This window comes from Ochotona curzoniae, unplaced genomic scaffold (genome assembly GCF_017591425.1).
Source record: "Ochotona curzoniae isolate NIBS_2020 unplaced genomic scaffold, NIBS_Ocur_1.0 scaffold_274, whole genome shotgun sequence".
NCBI lineage: Eukaryota > Metazoa > Chordata > Mammalia > Lagomorpha > Ochotonidae > Ochotona > Ochotona curzoniae.
The window spans coordinates 2,971,950-2,992,471 of record NW_024467101.1 but is presented as its reverse complement, the minus strand read 5'-3'; the positions used below and the strand labels follow the sequence as shown (position 1 = coordinate 2,992,471).

Below are 20,522 nucleotides of genomic sequence, written 5' to 3'. Positions count from 1 at the left end.
AGCGAGGCTGCTTGGATTAGAACTGGTGCCCATATAGGATCTCAGTGCATGCAAGACGAGGACCTTAACCACTACAGCATCGCGCCGGGCCCTGCATATCATTCTTGACGACTCTGACTGGAAGCAACTTTGAGTGAGACTCCTAAGCTGGCCACTGGCATCAAATGGGTCCGTTATCATGGTGTTTCCTCAGACTGTGCATGAATCCACTCTTAAAAGTGTTTCTGGCATCCTTCTAAGCCTGTCCAAGAAAAGCTCCATGTGTTGACATGAATATTGACAAATATTCATTACTTGCAGAGAAGCATCTCAGTACATTGAACCTTCCTTGAGCAAAGCACAACAGCTTCCAAGTCTCTCTCCTGCGTGTCTGCTTTTTCACGCACATTCTCAAAAACAAGACAAAACAAAATTCAAACACAGTGCTAAGGAAATTCCTGAAACAGGCTAGCAATTCAAATACTGCTTGGGACACCTGCATCTCCTATTACAGTACTTGGATTAGAATCCCAGACCAATTTCCAATTACAACTTCCTGCTAATATACACCCTGGGAGGAGGTTGCTCAAAAAGTTAGTGCCCTCACCTATGGGAGAGACCAGGCAAACTTTCCAGCTCCTGGCTTTGTCCTGTTGAGGCCATTGTGGAAGTAAAACGACTGGTTTCCTGTCTGCGCTTCAAATAAATCAAACAAATCAACTTTTCAAGGTTAAAAAATTGGATTGCATCTCTGAATTCAGTACTACCTTCTTCTTTCATCTACTCTTTCTTCTCTTCTCTTTTATGCCCATTTCTGTGTCTCTTTCTCCCCCTCCATCTCTGCTTCCCTTCTGCCTTGTTTTGCTTTTCTTTCCTCCTTCTTTCTTTTCTCTTTCTCCCTTTCTCTTTTCCTCACTCCCTCCATCCTTTCATTTTTCCTTCTTTCCTTCCCTCCTTCCTTCCTCCTTTTTCTTCCCTTAATGTACAATGGAGTAGTTTGTTGAACTATGTTTGCCTCAAGTCAACAGCCAACTGAGTGCATTCAATATCTGCAGTGCCAATGCTAAGGTGGCAGTAGGTTGAACATACACTGTGACCAACACGAAGGCACATAGCATCAGTCATGCTCCAGCAGAGACCACCAGGTCTGCCCAGAACTGATACCCCTCAGAACTGTACCATAGGCTCATTCAAAGGGATAAACAGATGAAATAAAACTCTGGTTATGCATTGCTAGAATTCTCCCTTACTTGTAGTTTCAGCTGACCCAGAATGATGGTATGAATCAAGCCAGAAGCCTGTTACAGCCTATGAACCACAGGAAGGACGGGGTCAGTAGCACGTAAGGGTCAAGCCCTTCTCACGTTTCAGACATTGACACTTCCTTTACACAATAATCACTTTGGGACTCTGTCTTGTTCGAGCCTCCTTTGTGGAAGGGGATGGCACCAAGTTGATGATGAACATGTCATCAAATGTATGAGGCAATTCTGCTGTCAAAAATCTAATCAACTAGAACTCATAGTACAAAAAGCTTTGGCAATATGTTCCCAGTGAGATGCAAAGAGTTTTTATTCAATTATTTTCCAGCGTGACAGATGATTTTAAAAAATGGTCTGTTGGGCATTAAACAGTTTATATTCAACCCAACAACTTTTTTATCCAAACTTCTCCTTCTTGTTAAACTGTATATAAAACTTTCTACTTTCAGGTATTCTCAGATCATGACATCTTACATGCTTCCTCTTCCATGAATGAATTACATAAAATCCATTACATGAGTTTATTTTCTACTGGCCTGAGACCCATGGTTTTACGTGTTCTGGAGATTTTAATATATGTGACAATATCAATTAAAATCATTACTTTAATTAAAGATTTAGGACTGTACTATAAGAATATTTATGATACAATTGATGGTGCTTCAGTCAAGTTTAGTAATAAGATCTATAACGACAGTCAATTGTGATGCCATATCTATTTCCAATTCAGGACCCTGATAATGTGCCTGGGAAAGTAACTGAACAAGACCTATGTGCTTAGGCTGCTATCCGCCCTGTGAGAGACCAGCATGGTGTTTGGGGCTACTGACTGGGGCCTGGAACTGTCCCAGTTTTGCAGAAATTTGGGAGATGGAGCAGAGCATAGGAGATCTCTTTTTCTCTTCCCCTCTCTCTCTGCCTTTCAAATTACTAAACATACACGTCTTTCGAAAATTGCAAGGCTATACCCTGATGTGTTATGCCAATAGGAAAAATACCCAAGCAATCACCCATTATCATCTCCATGGAGACCACTGTGTGATGAAATGAGCTTCAACTGGAGTGGAAGCGGTTGTAATAAACATTTCAAAAGCTGCTTAAACATTAGGGGACAGTAGAGAATACTAAAAGGGACTATGGGGATGGATTAAAGGCATCCAACTCTCAACTTCTCAAGGCAGAGGCGCGATTTTGCTGAGTGGTTGATTTTGTCGCTGATGACATAAGAGGAAGGAGCCATGATCTCTCCAACCGTGTGGAGGGATAAGGATCTGATTTCTCAGAGCACTGAGGTGAAGGATGGAAAACACAGGGGGGATCAGGTGGTTCTGCATCATTCATCCTTGTGGAAACAGCACTCACAGAGTGGCTCTTGCACGTGAGGTTCATTACACAGCAACTAAGCACTCATTACATAGCTCATGTGAACTTGAATATGGGAGGTCTGCCTCTGTCTATCCACCATCCGGTGCCTCTTTTAATTAAAATAAGAACTTTAAAGGAAGAGGAAATGCCCATTGAGCATGATGGCATTTTACAAGTGGTGATGGAACCACTTGTAGTGCAGAGATGGGTAAGGCAATAGAAATGGGTAAGGCAGTAGATGCACAGATAAAGACAGTTAAATCCAGGTAAATTGATGCACTGTACTCATTTACATTAGTGGCATTTACATTAGGCGCCATGGATCTCAGCTTCACCTTTTATAGACAAGAGGATACTCTGATGGCTACAGCATCTCTGACTTTAAAGCTCTGTCACGTGTTTAAATCGCAAAAAGCCCTTTGTCCCCACCTTAAAGAAATCCGCTCGATTGCAGTCACGGGACCAAAGCTTTATGAGACGCTCATGAGAAACATGCCTTTAAAAGAATTCAATTCTAGTTTCCATGGGATCTTTGTGGTCCCCTCAAAGGATATCTGGGAAATTACCTGGACTGAGGTAAACAAATTCTTTTCCTCTCTCTGTCTCTCATGCTTTCCAAAACAAATACATTATGAGAAAGGAAAACTGGTGTCAATTTTCATAGAGGGAAGGGTCAAGCACCGTGGAAAGAACACTTCTTTCAAACTCCTGCTTTCTTTGAGTCTCTCTTATTCTGAATCCACCTATCCATACTCCCCATCCATCATGGTGCTGACTGGCTAGCAGTTCACTGACCACTTATGGAACGAGAGAGAACTCATGGTCACTTCCAGATCCTTGCAGTTTCACGGCCAGCAGTGGCTGCCTAGCTGATGAACATGGTGTCATGGGCTGACTTTCAGTTTCCTGGAGGGAGTGGGAAGCAGACAGTGGAATAATTGGTGGCCATGTATTGTGTTGCTAAGTCTACAACCTATCAAGCAGCTTTCCTGACTTCAAAACACAATAGCTCTTGCTTTAACCGTATTAGAATCACTAAAGCCCCTCTGAGATGGCTGAAGACCTTCCTCTGTCTTTCATTAGTCAGGAATCACTGGCAAAGGCAGCCCTCCGACTTGAGTCCTGTACTTCCTGCAGCAGAAAGTCAGTTCCTAAGAGCAGCTATTGATTATGTTGATAAAAATGCAAACATAATAACAGCCCCTGAACATCTGAAGACAGTTGTCCAGAAAGACAGCAAAAGAGCCTGAGATCGCATAAAATTGGTGGATGGTGAGCATAACCTTTTTATAGCTGTGATCCATGAAATGATCTGCAGAACTATATTTGTGATGCTAAGAGCATTATGACATCCTGCCATCACTCCCCAGGCCTAACTTAGAGGAGCATCTTTCTTGCACCCACACTGTGGTCTTGAATGGTCACTCACACAACGGATGCCTTAAGATGCCTCCTACCTACAAGCAACTGGCTGTTGAGCTGCAGTCGGAAATGGCCCTCCTCCGTGGTCTCTCTGGTGCTCCTGGGGAGGTTGTCCACCTGCAGTGAGGTCTCCTTGAGGTTCCTCTCAGCCCGGACGTGGTGCCACTGGTTGTCATTCAGGGGAGACGGAGACTGGACGATGAGCTCCACCGGGCCATTTCCGACATCCATGGCAAAGGTGATCTCAGAAGGAGCTGAAGGAGAAAGGAAGAGGGTTGAAGGGAGTGACTAGCGCACAGAGGGGAATGACTGTGAAGTCCACATCATGGTGGAGAGCGCTTCTTGCAAAACCTCGCCAGGATTGGAGTCACCACTGGCAGTGGCAAACATCAAATATTAAGGGTGTGAGAGTATGTGTGTGCGTGTGATTGATTCTTACTCTTCAAATTTAGGAATTGGGCTACAGACTTGAGACAGGAGTGTTGAGTCCTGGTGTTTTGGGGTCTCCTCCTCCTTCCACTGGATTCTGGTTATCTATAATTCTGAGGCCAGCTAGACAGCTCCTTTCCTGCAACTTAGAAGCTCAAGACCTGAGAGGTGCTGGGATATCCTCTGTGATCTTTCAGAAACACGCCTGTTAGAAACATTTGTGCCATTCCCATGAAGAGAGGGAGTGAAAAAGCAAGCTCAGAAGTATAGCTGCTTATCAATGAAAAAGCAGTAAACAAGATCGGATCCAATCTTGTTTTCACCCTGGTCTCCTATCATAACTGACTCTGCTTTTCAATAGTAGCTTATACATCACAGAACCCAGGTGGACAGGTATAATAACAGTGATCATGAGGGAACAGTGATGATGGTTCAGGGATGGAAATAGTGGTGGTGGTGGTGAGGTTGTGGCAGTGGTGGCAGGGACAGTGGCACTAGTAATGATGGTGGTGCCCATGGCATGGAATTCATAAGTTAAACATCAACAAGGGCTGGAGCATCCATCCCTGTGGGTGTTCAGGACTTCCACATGCCAGACCATCCTTTCCTGCTAAGCACCTTGCAATTGCCCAAGCTTCTCTATCCTTCAGACAAAAAAAAAAAAAAAAAAAGCAAAGTGGGGGAGGGGTTACTGAGTCATGAAATATATGATCTAGTTTATTACAGGCATCAAAGACAAACCCCATCCTGTTCTCCTGGTCTCTTCCACTCACAAACCTTTGTATCCTAACGGAAAGCCAGTCTCAGGCAAGGAAACTTCAAAAGCCAAGTTGCTAACTCTATGAGCTTCAATCACTTCTCTCGCAGCTGAGCCTTCTGCTTAAGGAGAGGTCACGAGAAGGCGGACGAAATAAACGTGAGTTTGGAAGCCTCTGAAACGTAAGGCTCGTTAAACAAACGACACAAAACCAAACCTCACTCTGCCTGAGTTTTCTTATCTATAAACTGGGGGAAAAAAATAGTGCTTCATTGTCAGGTTGTTTGTACACAAATTCTGAAAAAGTTTTTAAAACTCTATCTGGAAGTATATGCTCAATAAATAGTAGCTATTACTATTCCCATGTGACATTAGGCTGCCCACCCAGGTACACTGGTTTAAGCTTACAAATCCCAGCATGAAAGGAAACGCATTGGGTGGCAAACAATTAAATAACCAGATATAAACCAAAGCAGTCCTGTTTCGAATTCAGACCACCAACAAAAACATCCAGCCCCACACACAGCATGACTGACCCCAGATTTATTTATCTTTGCAGAACACTGGAAAAGATCAGTTGGATTCTTTTTTTTCTCTTTTAGATGTATTTATTATTTTTATTGGAAAGACAGATTTATAGAGAGAAGGAGAGAAAGATCTGCCATCTGCTGTTTCGCTCCCCAAGTTGCTACAACAGCCAAGACTGAGCAAATCTGAAGCCAGGAGCTTTTTCCAGGTCTCCCACGTGGGTGCAGGGTCCCAAGGTCTTAGAGCATGCTCTACTGTTTTCCCAGGTCACAAGCAGGGAGCTGGAAGGGAAGTGGAGCAGCCGGGATTAGAACCGGCGCCCATATGGGATCCCGGTGCAGGCAAAGTGAGGATCTAGCCAATGAACCATTGTGTTGAGCACAGACCAACTAGAGTCTAAGAGAGGCACACTGCAGGTCGTGGTAGACATCTTTCTGCACAGTTGTTCCTATGGCGTGCAAGGTCCACCCAGCACGGACACCCTGGTGTGTGCAAGGTCCACCCAGCACGGACACCCTGGTGTGTGACCATCTCTTCAGTGACTCTCCCCTGCCCCATTCGTCTGCAAACTCGATGCAAACAACCTCATTCAGTGTACAAACAACAGCTCTCCCCCTTCCTTACGGAAAGCTCTCAGTCAAGCTTATGTTCATTAAAGAATTGTCATATCGCATCTACAAACTGTGGCAGTGTAATTTGCTTTAGACTTTTTAGATATAGACCAAGATATTAGCTTAGGTGGAAAGTCTTTTTAGGTACTATTTAACTGGATTCAGATCAGTATTAGAGACTTTAAAGTTTAGTGTTTTTTGCCTTCTTCCTAGAACTGAAGAGGAGTCAGCGAAAATACAACAGGACAAAGTCTCTTCAAGATCTTCATAGAACAGAATTAACAGATACATTTCATTTATTTTTATGCAAATGAATTTAAAGTCAGGTTTTTTTTGTAATATAAATTTTCTATGAGCTTTTGGAGATCTCAAACACCTCATAGATATTGAGTACTTTATCATGAAACATACACTTTTTGTGAATGAACACAAAGCTTTTCTGTGAATCAACTTGCGGCCGCCTCATTACAGGTTCATGAGACAGGTGCTACGTTACAGAGATGTGTGGAACCCAGGCACAGAATGGAGTCACTTTGGCTCAGGTCTGCACACGTTTGCTAACCTGCTCTTTATGCTTCTGTACAAAATGCTTCGCTAGCTTCTGATTTGGGGGCCAAAGCACAAAGTGCAGTGACTCAGTTCCAGGAACTAATATTGTATGTTTTGCTACATCCTGGTTCCTGTGGCTGCCTCTCACGGCTGCCCAACTCACCCATTGTTCTCATGGTTGTGTCCCATGGATGCCCAACTTACCTGGTTCCCATGGCAGCCTAACTCATCCATTCTAAAAAAAAACCCTTTATAACCGTCATCCCAAGGTCACTCTGAAGGAAAGCTGACCCCAGTTTGTTTACCCACCTGCTCAATAAACTGCTGCTTTGCAGAGTTGTCAGGGCTACACTTCTCAGGGAGAGACTCGGGTTGGATGCAACATAAGAAGTCAGGTGGAGGAACCCAAATAAGCTCCCATGGAGTCAGACTCAGAGTCTGGATTTAAACCCAAATGCTGTGTCTCCAGAGCACACTTACAATTGTTTTGTAATGCAGAGTCATTTCTTATTTCAAATGTATTTATTTCTGTGAGAGACAGAGGGCCCCCATTCACCAATTCCTAGTCCAAGAACCCATATCAACAACTGTGGCAGGCCAGAGACAGGAATATCAAGCAGGTCTCCCAGGTGGGTGGCAGGGACCATTCAGTCAATCAGCTTCAGTTTCCAGGCTGTGCATGAGTAGACAGGTGCAATCGGGAAGGGAATAGGACTCTCACACCTTAGACAGTCTGCTGGAGGATGTGGGTACGGTAACAGCCACTAAGGCCAACCACCCACCCCCAAAGCTAAGCTTTTCCTAGGACAAGTTCTTGAAATTGACACAAGTTTTACTGGAAAAGATAACATATATTAACAGATGTGTCTGGGAACTACTGAGATGAAAAGCTGAGATACAGACTCATGCACTCTGCATGGGCTGTTGACTTTATGGTGGACTTAAGGCAAGTATAAGCCAATACTCACAGCTGGAAAGGCAAACTTGGCCCAGTGGTCCTGCATCCTGGACAAGGGGAAGCAGGCCCTGGGAAAGCATCAGATCCATGATCCCCTTACTGTTTGGTCTCTCCTTCCAGGAAATGTCTGATAAAGTCCTTTGAGACAGCAAATACTTCATAGATCAAAATGAAGGTAAGGAGTCACCTAACCCTAACTCTTCAGGTTTTTTTTTTAATTATTGTTATTTATGGTTAATTAACGGATGTTAATAGATTAAAACCAAGCATACTCTGGACTCTAAGCATCCAGAGATGATGCATGGAGACAAGCTCTCAGCTTGGGAAGACTGACCAAAGGAGGAATGCTAAATGTTACACTGTTGATAGACTATCCACCAAACATAACTTGGAGGGCAGAAGCAACCTTGTAGAGAAGTTCCAGAATAACTTTCTCATGACCCAGGCAAGATCGCAGTGCCTACTGGGGAAGTCTGTCCACGCCTGCTCAGCACTTCTCCCAGTACTCAGGTACTTGGCCTGAGTGTCACCAAAAACATGCCAACCTCCACTTCTGAGTTCTCAACCACCACTCTAGGCCACGGGGAGAAAACTCAGGGCCCATGCATGGAAGAAAGAGCTGCAAGGTTTGGGGGAAGGATTTGGCTCAGCAGTTAAGATGTCATTGAGATTTCCTAACATCTCCCAGGGATGTGCCTGGGTTTGAGCGTTGCTGCTTCTGATTTCACCCTGGGATGCAGAAGCGAAGTCCCCAGTGTTCGAGTCCCTGCTGTCCACATGGTAGATTCAAATTCAGTCCCAACCTCCTGCTTTTGGCCTGGACCTGTTTTGGCTCTCGTGCTCATTTGGAGAGAGAGTTGATGAATAGAAGATCTGTGACATTTGTGTCTCTATCTCTGTCCTCTGTTCTTCAAACAATGCAAATGAAGAGTCACAGACTAGCCAGTTATTCTTCTGGCCTTCCATGTATTCATCTCTTAAATGAGCAACACCCAGTAAGTAAAACATCCTTGCATGGGACATGGATTCCTTGAGAATAAGATGGCAATCATAGTTTGTATCTCCAGAATAAAAATAAATACATGAAAGTATCTAATTAAACATCAGTCCTGAACAAAACTGCCAGATGTTCCTGGATGTCTTCGGCCTTAGCTTCTGGTAGAGTGGTACTCTGTCCTCTCCAGCCCTCTCAATCTTAATTCCTGAGGTTGTTCCAGAAAGCAGCGAGGTCTGGCTGGATTGAGATTCCGGCCCTCCTGAAGCCAGTGACCTTGATGCTTGTACTTGCCCTCTCTGGGTTCATCGTCCCTACCTGCACTGAAAGATGAGTCAAGCACCAAAAATCATAGTGCATCTAGGACAGCTACTGGGTTGTTGGAAAACAAAGTGAGAAAAATGATTGTTAGGCATTTAGTTTAGTGTCTAATCAGAGTAGCCACGTAACTCAGAGACTATGATTATAATTAGCACTCATTGTTATTATTCTCTGAGGATCTGGCTGTAGTGTCTTCAGGTTAATATCACATTTGCTAATATCCTTAGTAGGATATCTCTGAAAATTAAAAATTAAATCTCTCTCCACTAACTCAGATGCAAACGGATTAAAGAACCCCTTTGAACTTACATTAGGAAGCAGTCAGATCATTGCAATAAGAAATGAAAAAAAAATTAAGTTTGATCACTTAGAGAAAAAGAAAACGATATACCCTGCATTAGCTCCCAAACAGTACCAGGATTACAACTGTACCTAAAAATAACAATTTTCGTACACTGAGAAAAAGAGTAGTTACTTATTCATTCCTTATATCTTTCCAGGTGTTTCTTACAAATTATACATTTCAACCTTGAAATTCACTTCAGGAAATTGCAACGGATTCCTCATGACTGCCACCATTTTTTCTGACAATATCCAAGATCTACTTTGGAAAGTTACCAATCTTAACTCCTCATTAGGTTTTAGACAAAACTGGCCCCATTCCCAAGCACAGAGGTTTCCCTGTGTGCAACCATCTGCGATCTTTACTGTCCTGGCCAAAGTCATTTTTTTCCCACAGGGGCTCCAATGATTTGTACATCACAGGGTTGAATGGGAAACCAAATAAAAAAGAGGCAGCTCCTTATCTGTGGGCTGTATCTCTCCCACAGCCAGGGATGGTTTAGGATTAGAATTGCTTATCAGATGTCAGAATAGAAAGAGAAAACACATCACCAAATACGCTGTTCAGCTGCCAAGTCCAACCAGCTCTGTGACATCTGAATTGAGCCTCGCGTTCCAGCATCAACATGTTAAGTCAGTTCAGGTAGGATTGTCTATTAACAGTGTTCAAATATATCAGATTGACATCTGGCTATGACCACTCAGTAATGCACGAATGGGTACCGGAAAGATACGTAGGTGGTCTCACAAATCCATTTAAGGAAGAGGGGACAGGATCCGTGGGGGGTTCCACACGTCACTGTGGCTATTCCTACTGTGTCATACTGACTTGCAGAAACCAGTGACTCTACTGCCTTTGCCCAAACAGTCCCTTTGTTTTTTCACAGTCCCATCTGAAACATTCACTGGGACCTTGGGCCTATATTGCCTCCTCATAGACCACTGCCTAATCGCAAAGTGACACAACTCAAATGTCATCCTCACAAAGTGACCCAGAAGGAAACAGAATGGAAACTTCAAGAGAGCCTGCTGCCTCTTTTCCAGCAATTTGGATAAATGCACATTTAAAGCTGCTGCCCAGGCGCACCATTGGGGATGATACTAAAATCTATTCAGAGCCACCGCATCTGTCAAAAGGCCATTCTCTCGCTAAATAGCTAGAGTGATTTCTTGCTATGAATGCCTTTTTTAATTGGCCTAAATTATGAATATTAATGTAGGTATATTTCCGAAGTGTAAGCTTTTCAACAAACATGGGCTTCTTCCCTTTCAAACAAGAGTAATAAAATTGGGAAATATGAAGTCTGGCTACAAAATCTAGTTGATTTGGGAAGTCATCTGCACCAGTTAATTCACGAATAATACAGCAAACAACGGCATCTGTGGCTTTTAGTTTCATTTAATACCAGCTTACGTCAAAAGCACCTTAATTTATTTGGTACAAGTCATGCCGCATGACACAGTACAGACACACTGGACGTTGATATGTAATTAACACTGAAGCATCCCTCACTGCCCTGTGGTGATGTATCTTGACATTTGCCACTGCTTTCATGAATCAAAAAGCCGTGGGACCTAATTTCTGTTAAATTTACATTGAGGCTATTACGAAATAGTTGGCACTGAACTCTGCAGTTGCAGAGCCTGGGCAAGACAGTTCTGAAGGTTGCTAATTACAAAGCCACAAGAGCTTCCACCCATTAACAGCCTGTATCCTTAGAGTGAAAGGGGAAGTTCTGAAAGTTGCTAATTACAAAGCCACAAGAGCTTCCGCCCATGAACAGCCTGTATCCTTAGAGTGAAAGGAGAAGTGAGACCAACTATGGAGAAGACATCCTTCCATGGACTCAACAGTGCTACTACTGCAAAAGAAGGCCCCAGCTGCGTGCTGGATTGTTGCTGACTTACACAAATATCTCCACCCCCTCTTCTGCTCTGAGCTCTTGTTTCCTTCTCTGGAAGTCTCACATTTCTAATGTTTGCTGCTCAGATCCTATTTTCAAGGTCATTTCTTACACTTGCAGCATTGGCCTCGGATTCAGTGAGCACAATCCAAACACAGAAAACATCCATTTATACCCAGAGACAGGGGACATCTAGCAACAAGCATAAGAGTTATGGGATGGTCCACCCTGTATCCAACAGTGAGGGGTAATGCTGAGGGCAGAGAACCTATAACAATAACAGCAGTAACGAAAACCTCATCTGTATTTGTAACCATCACACATGGCAAGTTCTAAGCAGTGTCAATGATAATGTATTCTTTCTCTAAAACAACAAAACCTTTTCTTGCTCTGCTTAAACAGATGTGTAAGTAATTGTTTATGTTTACTGATACGTTAAAAAAAACTCATACAATCACATGTTTTATTATTTACAAGTTAAAAATTATATTTGGGGGGGAATATTAACACCAACAACACTCTCTATATATCATTTGCTTTTGGCAGTGTAAAATCACACGTATATGTTTGTTTTCAAGGATAAAACCTTAGGATCTGATGTTCACGCTTGCCTGTTTCTGAGCTGCCATTGTTAACACTGTGTCTACTGTTAAGGAGTGAATGTGAATGACACGCGTGGTGTGACACCAGTGGTGTACTAAGAGCGTTCCAGCAATTCTAATCCCTTAGGAAGTTTTAGGCTTTTACCTATTAGACAAGAAATTTATGGAAAGCTTTCTGTTGAAAATATGTATTTTTGATTGCATAGATGTTTGGAAGTTTTACTTAAGGTAAATCACAAAAAAGTGCTGAGGCAATATATCATTTTCGGAATTGACTTAAAATGGCATTTTTGGGAATCTTTACCAAACATAACTTTGCATTTAGAGTCCTTATTTGCATTCCTTCACGTGGAAAATGTTCTACTTTGCAATGAAGAGACCATAGTTTTTGGTCATTAAGAGAGAAGACGGATAAATGAAGACAGTACTCTGTACTCTCATTGGAACATGAATACGCATGGAAATTGACTCATGCAATCAAACACGGATCAGCATGAGAAAAGTCCCAGAGGCGGACATTCTCAGGTTGTCACTGCATCATACCAACAGGTAGCCATGTTCTCCCTTGCTACAAAAAGTTTATAGGGCAATATACTTTACTTTTTGTATACACACACACACTTGCATTACACATTAAATATTCAATAATATTTCATTTTATGTCTTTTTCATTTTGTGTCATGATTGTGGTTGCATGTAGAAATCAGGCACCGTAATAAGAATCCTTGGGTATTTTTGGAATATACATAGTAGATTTTAAATGCTAGGTGGGGCCAGGTAGAATATCTGCCTGAAGTGGCGTGGGGATGAGCCCGTGATGGATGACTCCTACCTCACCCCTTGGAGAACATCACCACCTGGACCCTGCCTCCACCTGACCTAACGAGTACGCGATGCTACACGCCATAGGCAGACTCCAAATACACCCTCGGGACATGCGCAGAACATCCCTGGAGCATGCACAGAGCAGAAAGCCTCTTCTCTACCTCATTCCCCCACCCCTCGTGCGCAGGCACATAAAATCCCAGGATCTTATAAACTGGACAGCCATTTCCCTCACATGGTCAACGTGCCAGGCAGAAGTGGTCATGTCAGGCTCTTTCCAGATTATTATGAAGTTCTTTCCAGGACTCCGAGTCTCTCTTAAGTGTGCCTGAGTGCCCCGGCCTCAGATGAACGTGCGATTATCATTGCAAGTTTGACTAAACTCCAGTGAAAGTGATTTGACAGTACATACAAGTGTTAGTGGTTGGCGGAAGGAGGAATGAAACCAGCAGATGGAGGACCCTTCTCTCTGTTCCTTTCTCTCAGTAAATCTGGTCTGCCTCTCCAATGAAAATAAATGGAAAAAATACAAATATAAATGGAAATAAATCATATATATGATATATAGACATGTATATCACAATCTGATGACAGATAATGTTAGGTTTGTAAAGGAGGGTTCTTACAACTTATTTCAAGTCGAATGAAGTCTTTCATGCCAAGGTTTTCCAGGAAAACACCAGATAAAGCCGTGGTTTTAAAAAAGAACGACATATCCATACTGAATTCCGCATGGAAAGTAGGAAAGTGGAGGTACGAGGCTTCTGTGTCAAATGTGACAGCATTCCAGAAGTGTCCTGCAAATGAAAAAAGAAACCTTCAGCATGGATCATCCTTTTTTCACGGGGTGTAGCATGTGTGGGGCATATGGATCGGTTTTAAGAATAGGACACACGGTGGGCATGGGAGGAGCAGGGAAAAGGGAAGGAGAACCATCTTGGGCTCATGTGATGAAGGGTGAAAGCTTGCTTCAGTGTGGTACTCACGGTCACCATAGCAACGCAAGGGCCCAATTCTCCAAGCGGCTTCGGAGTTGGATCTGTTGGTATCGGTGATGACGATCTGAGTGACAGGCAAGTGGTCTTTGAAGGAGAGGAAGCCAGTATAGTTTGTCCTGCAAGACACAAAGTTAAGGAGAATTAATTAAGTAATAAGAGTGCAAAATGTGGGATCCAGGGGGTTTCTCTGCTAAGGTCATTCTTTTGAGAAATGATTTTTGCTCGCTGCAGCAGGGTGATCATTTGGGAAGGGTAACAGAAGGTCTTTCACGCCTCACCAATGTGTGTAAAAGGCTGGAATGCCATTTACAAAATTCATGGCTTGGTTTCCAAGCACAAGTGGGTTTCACACCTGCCTAAATGTGTTTGTGAAAGCACACTTTACAAAGGCGGCTGGCATTCCTGATGACTAAGAGCATCTCAATTGCTGGATGCAGTGCTAAAGTGACATTAAACACCTCCTCTCTTTCCCTTCAACAGACGGGCGAGCAGCTGGTGCAAGGGCTCCACTGACTAATCCTTGGCCTGCAAGCACCTGCATCCCATATGAGAACTGGTTCGTGTCCTGGCTGCTCCACTTTCCATCCAGCTCCCTGCTTGTGGCCTGGGAAAGCAGTGGAGGATGGCCCAAAGCCTTGGGACCCTGCACCTGTGTGGGAGATCTGGAAGAAATTCCTGGCTCCTGGCATTGGATCCATTTTGGGAGTGTCCTAATATCTTTTCAAACAGAGCCACGGTGGAATGAAGACCAGTCCCAGCTTCTCCCCCATCCTAACTTTGAAATGCTATTGCATTTGCTTTTTTCTCTTTTTTTTTTGTTTCAGGGTGAAAATGGTAGACTCTGATGCCTGCCATTCAATGCCAACTGCTGCATCCTTTATGGGCTGTGGCGTCTTGTCTATGTCAATCTGATATTCTGCTATCAAAGTGCTGAGATACACAAATAGCACTCAAGGAATAAAAATAACACTGAACAAAATCATATTGAGATTGATGATTCAATGCACATGGCCAAGAATATTTTTTACCTGAATATGTCAGCAAAAAATTTTACTTTTTAATGTTGTTTAATACAACAAAAGGAGAAACAAACTCTTATGTTTACTGGGGCCAGGCAGATAATACAAATGAGTTCAGCCAGTTTGCATTGTCAATCAATGAAGTCTAACACACACTTTCATTATCTGTGTGTGTGTGTGTGTGTGTTTGAAGGAACGGAGATGGGTAGATACTGCTGCCTAAGTAAGACAGAGGTGGCCACTGATAGGATAGAATTAAATCACTCATCAATACAGAATCTTAACGCAACCACATTTTGAAATCTCAGATCTTGGAAACAGATTTTAAATTCTTAGTTAAGTCAATGAAGCATGATGGGAACCAACCTAGTGGGCAACAAACCCCACATAAGCGCTGTGTTCAGCTGATAAGCAATTGGATATTATGGGAAACCTGCATATTTATTTATGCTCATGGGATTATACTGAAAAGATTTGATTTAATCCAATATGTGACAAAATTATTTATTGATGTTACCATATGTACCAAGATGAGTAGCTCATAGCCAAAATCACTATTATGTTTAGTAGCTACTGCATTAACTAGTGCATAGTAGAGACTCAATAAGAAGCTAACGAAATACTAAAATCTGAAATAAAAATTGTAAGGATTGTTTTTTTTTTTTTTAGATTTATTTTTATTATTTTTTCATTGGAAAGGCAGATATACAGAGAGGAGAGACAGAGAGGAAGATCTTCCGTCCGATGATTCACTGCCCAAGTGAGCGCAACGGGCCGATACTATGCCGATCCGAAGCCAGGAGCCTCTTCCGGGTCTCCCACGCGGGTGCAGGGTCCCAAAGCTTTGGGCCGTCCTCGACTGCTTTCCCAGGCCACAGGCAGGGAGCTGGAAGGGAAGCGGGGCTGCCGGGATTAGAACCGGCGCCCATATGGGATCCCGGGTGTGCGAGGCGAGGACCTTTAACCACTTGCGCCACCGTGCCGGGCCCGAGGATTGTTGTTGAAAGAAGATAATAAAATAAATCTGATACACTGAATGATGAGGTCAGCCAGTTTGCAGGTGATAGGATCATGAAGGGACAAGAAATACATGTGAAATCCTCTAGAAACAAGAAGGGCTTCAATACACCAAGGAAATGCTTCCTGAAACACTACTCATGATAGACACAACACGGACTCTACCTAGATGTTCCCTTGCTGGATGAATGGATACAGAAAATGCTCTTATCTATGCACAATGGCAATTGCAGCCACAATCATGTCACCTGCACTAGCCTGAAGGAGGCTGGAAGACATTGTGTTGGGTGAAGTAAGTCAGGCACGGACAGACAATCGCCGCACATTTCCACCTACATAGGAAGGCCTGAAACATTAGTTTCCTAGATGTGCAGAGCACAGTAGTGATAATTAGGAGCTAAATAATGAGGAATTCATGATCACTAAAGGGAAGCATGGAGGAGGGAACAGAGCATGGCAAATGGGCGCAAGGTGCAGCTGGATGGGAAGAGCAACTTCCCATGTTCTAGAACATAGTAAGGTAACTGATGGAAAGCAATTTCATCTCAAAAAGCTACGAGAGAGAATGCAGGCTATTTCCAAAACAAAGAAATGATAAATATTTAAGGCTATGGGGTTGCTAATTACTCTATGGTGATTCTTGTGCATTATAGACAGGTATTGAAATATTTGGTACTCATGAATATGATAATTTGTGTGCATTAATAAAGAAGAAAATGCTGACATCAAAAACCAAAAATCATGTGTACAAGACAAAAAATTCAAGAATTCTCCCAAGGAGAGGTCTGATAAAACATTAACGTCATCTCAGATTAGCTAGCTATTTTAGTGTTGGAATCTTAATGGATACAAAAGGACACACACAGAGAATGCAAGGACTCCAGCTTTTCGGCTACATCCTCAAAGTAAAAACAGATAACATGTCCGCTGCTAGGATATATGTCCACCAACCGGCCGATTTTGGCTAACTGCTAAATCTTTAAAAAACAAAACAAAACAAAACAAAACAAAAAACTGCTACTTTGTAAATTGTTGTGTGACTGAGTCTTTTTGGAGAGATAATGCATTTTCTCCCTTATAGCCACTCTCCTTGTCCAGAACTCAAATAATTAGCATATGGTGCATATGAGAGACAAACTAGAAAATCATAGGAAGAACCGAACATCTCAGTTTCCTTAGAAGTGGGGAAGACTCACAATACCCTTTGAGTGGATTACAGAATGCCTGTACTTCCTGTGGCTGCAAACAAGGAGTGTCCCCTAGGATACTCGCAAGTAAAAACTGCTGTGTTGAAGCTTCCCAGGGATCTTCTTAATTTTAAGATGCAATTGTGCAATTACTATCTTTCCCCCCTTCATTCTTAAAGATTTCCTGCTTAAAAAAAAAAGACAAGAAAGACTAAGGGGATGAGGTGACAAAAATTCTCCAAAGGAGCGAAGGAGTCACTTTGCTGCCATTAACAGTAAATGGAGCAAATTGACTATGATCAACTACACACCACAAGAGATATGCATCCCGCTGTGCAGCCTGAAAACCCAACCATATCTAAATGTGTGTTTTCAGTTCCTGGCTTAAGAAATGAGACAATGAGGAAAAACAAATTCAAGTTACAGTTATAGTTTTCAGAAACTATTTTTTAAAAGAACACTCCAGAAATTTGAAACAAAAGGACTCTTCACAAATAGAGATGCGAAAACAAAATCTGGTCTTGTGATAGAAACACAGCCACGGATTGCGCATGTTTAGGCATGTAAGGAATGAGTCAGTTGTGCTATGAATATGTACCTTCCTAGCACGGATCAGCCTTATTCACAAAGTGTAGCCATCAACACTATTCCATGGCATAGTTCATGCTTGAGACTCAACAGTAGCTCAACTAACTACATAGTTCTCACTCCATGGAATCAATCACGCGGTCATCATCTGAAATCCTCCCTTTTTTGTCCTGAAAGTCAAAGTGACTTTTTCTCTCCACAGGTCCCCAAATATTTTACATCCTCCATTCTCGTGGTTTACGAGTTTACTTTTGTATATCATTTTTGGATATTTATCCATGTCCTGACATCAGTACGTATAAATCTTCCCTTGCACAATTGGAAAATGGAAGTACATTATGCAGACAGCAAGCTCAACATCAGCCTGAGGTAAGCAAAGACAACCTGAAAAGTTAGACTATCTGAGGAGGGTCTTCAATCTTGTGGTTAAATCATTGATTGAGTATGTGGGTTCAAATGTCAGTTCTGTTGCCAATTTTGACCTGTTATTAAAGAGCCACCCGAGAAGCAACAGGTGCTGATGGAAAGAGTCGGATTAGATTGACTTCCTGGCTCCTCGCTTTAACCTGGCCAGCTCCAGCCATTGCTGCCACTGCAGGGAGAATGTTCTCTGCCTGCCTCCATCTGCATGTGTTTCTTTCGTAGCTTCTCGTCTTCCCTACTACATAAACAAATGAATCATTTAAAAGATGAATGAATCAATTCATTCGAAAGACGGAGTTAAGAGGAGTCTCTCCATCCACTGGTTTACCGCCCAAATGGTCATGTTGGCAGGTTCTGGGCCGCTCTGGCTCCTTTGGATAGCATGCTTTGAGCTTCAACTCCCCCTTCTCATAATTGTTTTTTCACTCTTTCTTTTTTCCTGAGTAGATTCAAAGTGCCCCTCCCCGCCCGCATGATTTTCTGCTTCCTTTCTTTTATCTCAGCCTCCACATCTTTGAGCATGAATGTGGCCACTGCCTCCTCCTCTGTTTCGGTCATTAAGGTGTTAACATACAGTTTTAAAAACAACTGCATTTAATACTGAGATCAATTCTGTGAACTTGCTGCAATAGTCCCTTGGAGTGTAGGGAACTGAGGCCCTGAGGGGTGGCAAACTCTAGAGTGCATTTTGAGTTGGCCACGCGTTTACCTATAAACCCTTGTTGTTCTGTGCTTCCAGACCCAGAGTAGAGTGCAGTCTGTTGTTTTCTCATGCCTGGTTTTCATCTTCTTAACTGTACTGAACCAGCAGTGCCATGCCTCACATCCTTGAGTTGCCCTTGGTCAGTCTCATGCTGGCCATTCCCATTCCATTCACACAGTCTTGTTCCACGCAAGGTGTGGTACAATTGATTAGGTTTCAGTTTGTTAATTTTCAGTCATCTTCCATCCTCACATTCCTCAAGACTCACTGGGGTCACCTTCACAGGGTTCTGGCAGCCCAAGCACTCCTCAGTTATATAGTACCAAAACAATCTCTTGGTTTCTTTTTGCTTCATGCACAGACTGAGCATCTTTGATGAGCCATCTCCCCATGTTGGGAGGAATGGAGCCTCAATTACCCAGAATTCTGAGGCTGGTTGAATGGCATTTGACAACATGGGCATCCCATTCCTTCTGTTACATCATTTATTTCATTGCATATGCTTAACCTTTCCTCAACGTTGGTTTAATGTCTACAAATCAGTATTGCCTGTCACGGTTTACTTACGTAATTTGGAAAATAGAAAACAAGATAATGTAAGTTTGATATCTACATGACACCTCTGCTAGACATACAGATGAGTGCTAACCCAGCCAACACTCCTTAGAGACAGCTATTTCCCCTTTTAAAATTAAAACAGGAACATGTAATTCAGAGAGGCAAAATGATTTAGGCCATGCACTTAATAAGTGACTATTCCAGGATCTGAGCATCCCATTATATAAGAAAATGTTACTTAGAGATTCATTAGCTTTTACATCCAGAAAAAAGATGGTGCTGTCAGCAGAACTAGCTGTAATTGTGTGTGTCCTAAGTGCATCCCATGGATTAACACACGGCATTTGCACAGCAAACTTCCAAGGCAGATGTGTGGACAGGGATTCATGTGTAGTTAGTCTACCTCATTGGCACAGACAGTGATAGCAGCTCACCGGGGACAACAGAGACTGGAGCAAGGCAAACAGGCCCTGATGAGTCCAGCATGCCCAGCAGCGTGCCCTGCAGTCACACTGTGCGGAAGGTGCTGCCCAGTGAAACCAGCTGGCCATGAGCGTCTGCCCGTGTGACTGTGCTCTGACCTGCGCAGTGTGAGTGTGGTTGTGCCCCGCAGGGTCTGGATTAATCACTCCAACGTGATCACCTAGCATCGCTAGGAAAACTCTTCAGCAAGTTGACTGCCTCTCTCAGAAGTAAAACAAAACAAACATGCAAAAACAACACCTGGCAATTCTAAGCTGATTCTGTTCAACAGGAATCATTGAAAAATGGAAGCTAGTGTCTGACTTATTGGCCAAAATGCCATTTGGAACACCTCAGACACCATATCAAAATGCCCGAGTTCAAATCCCGGATCCTGTCTCTAGTCAATAGTCAAATTGCCTGCCAGTGCACACAACGGCAGGTATCGGGGGGGGAGGCCTTGTGTACTTGTGTCCCTGCCACCCATAGGAGACACCCAGACTGGATTCTCAATTTGTGAATGTAAACTGTCAGAGCCCAAGCCATTGGGGGCATTTGAGGAGTGAGAGAATGCATGGAAGATTCTTTTTCTCTTCTTCTCTTTCACTGTCTTGCTCTCTTTCTCTGTCTGTAGTCTTTTCCAACAAATGAAGTCAATAAAATAAAAAAAAATTTTAAAGATCGATTCTTTTCTGCAAAAAAAAAAAAACCCATAGAAA

General features: G+C 42.9%; 1 protein-coding gene across 1 annotated transcript in view; it reads right to left on the bottom strand.

Moving 5' to 3' along the window:
- LOC121171848 (contactin-associated protein-like 5) overlaps window positions 1–20,522 on the bottom strand; it is a 462,350-nt gene that overhangs the window by 65,531 nt on the left and 376,297 nt on the right. The window contains exons 15-17 of the mRNA XM_041003565.1: window positions 13,835–13,962; window positions 13,475–13,645; window positions 4,064–4,282 (exon numbers count right to left, since the gene is read on the bottom strand). Coding sequence (XP_040859499.1) covers window positions 4,064–4,282; window positions 13,475–13,645; window positions 13,835–13,962 — 518 coding nt within the window. The remainder of the gene's footprint in view (window positions 1–4,063; window positions 4,283–13,474; window positions 13,646–13,834; window positions 13,963–20,522) is intronic.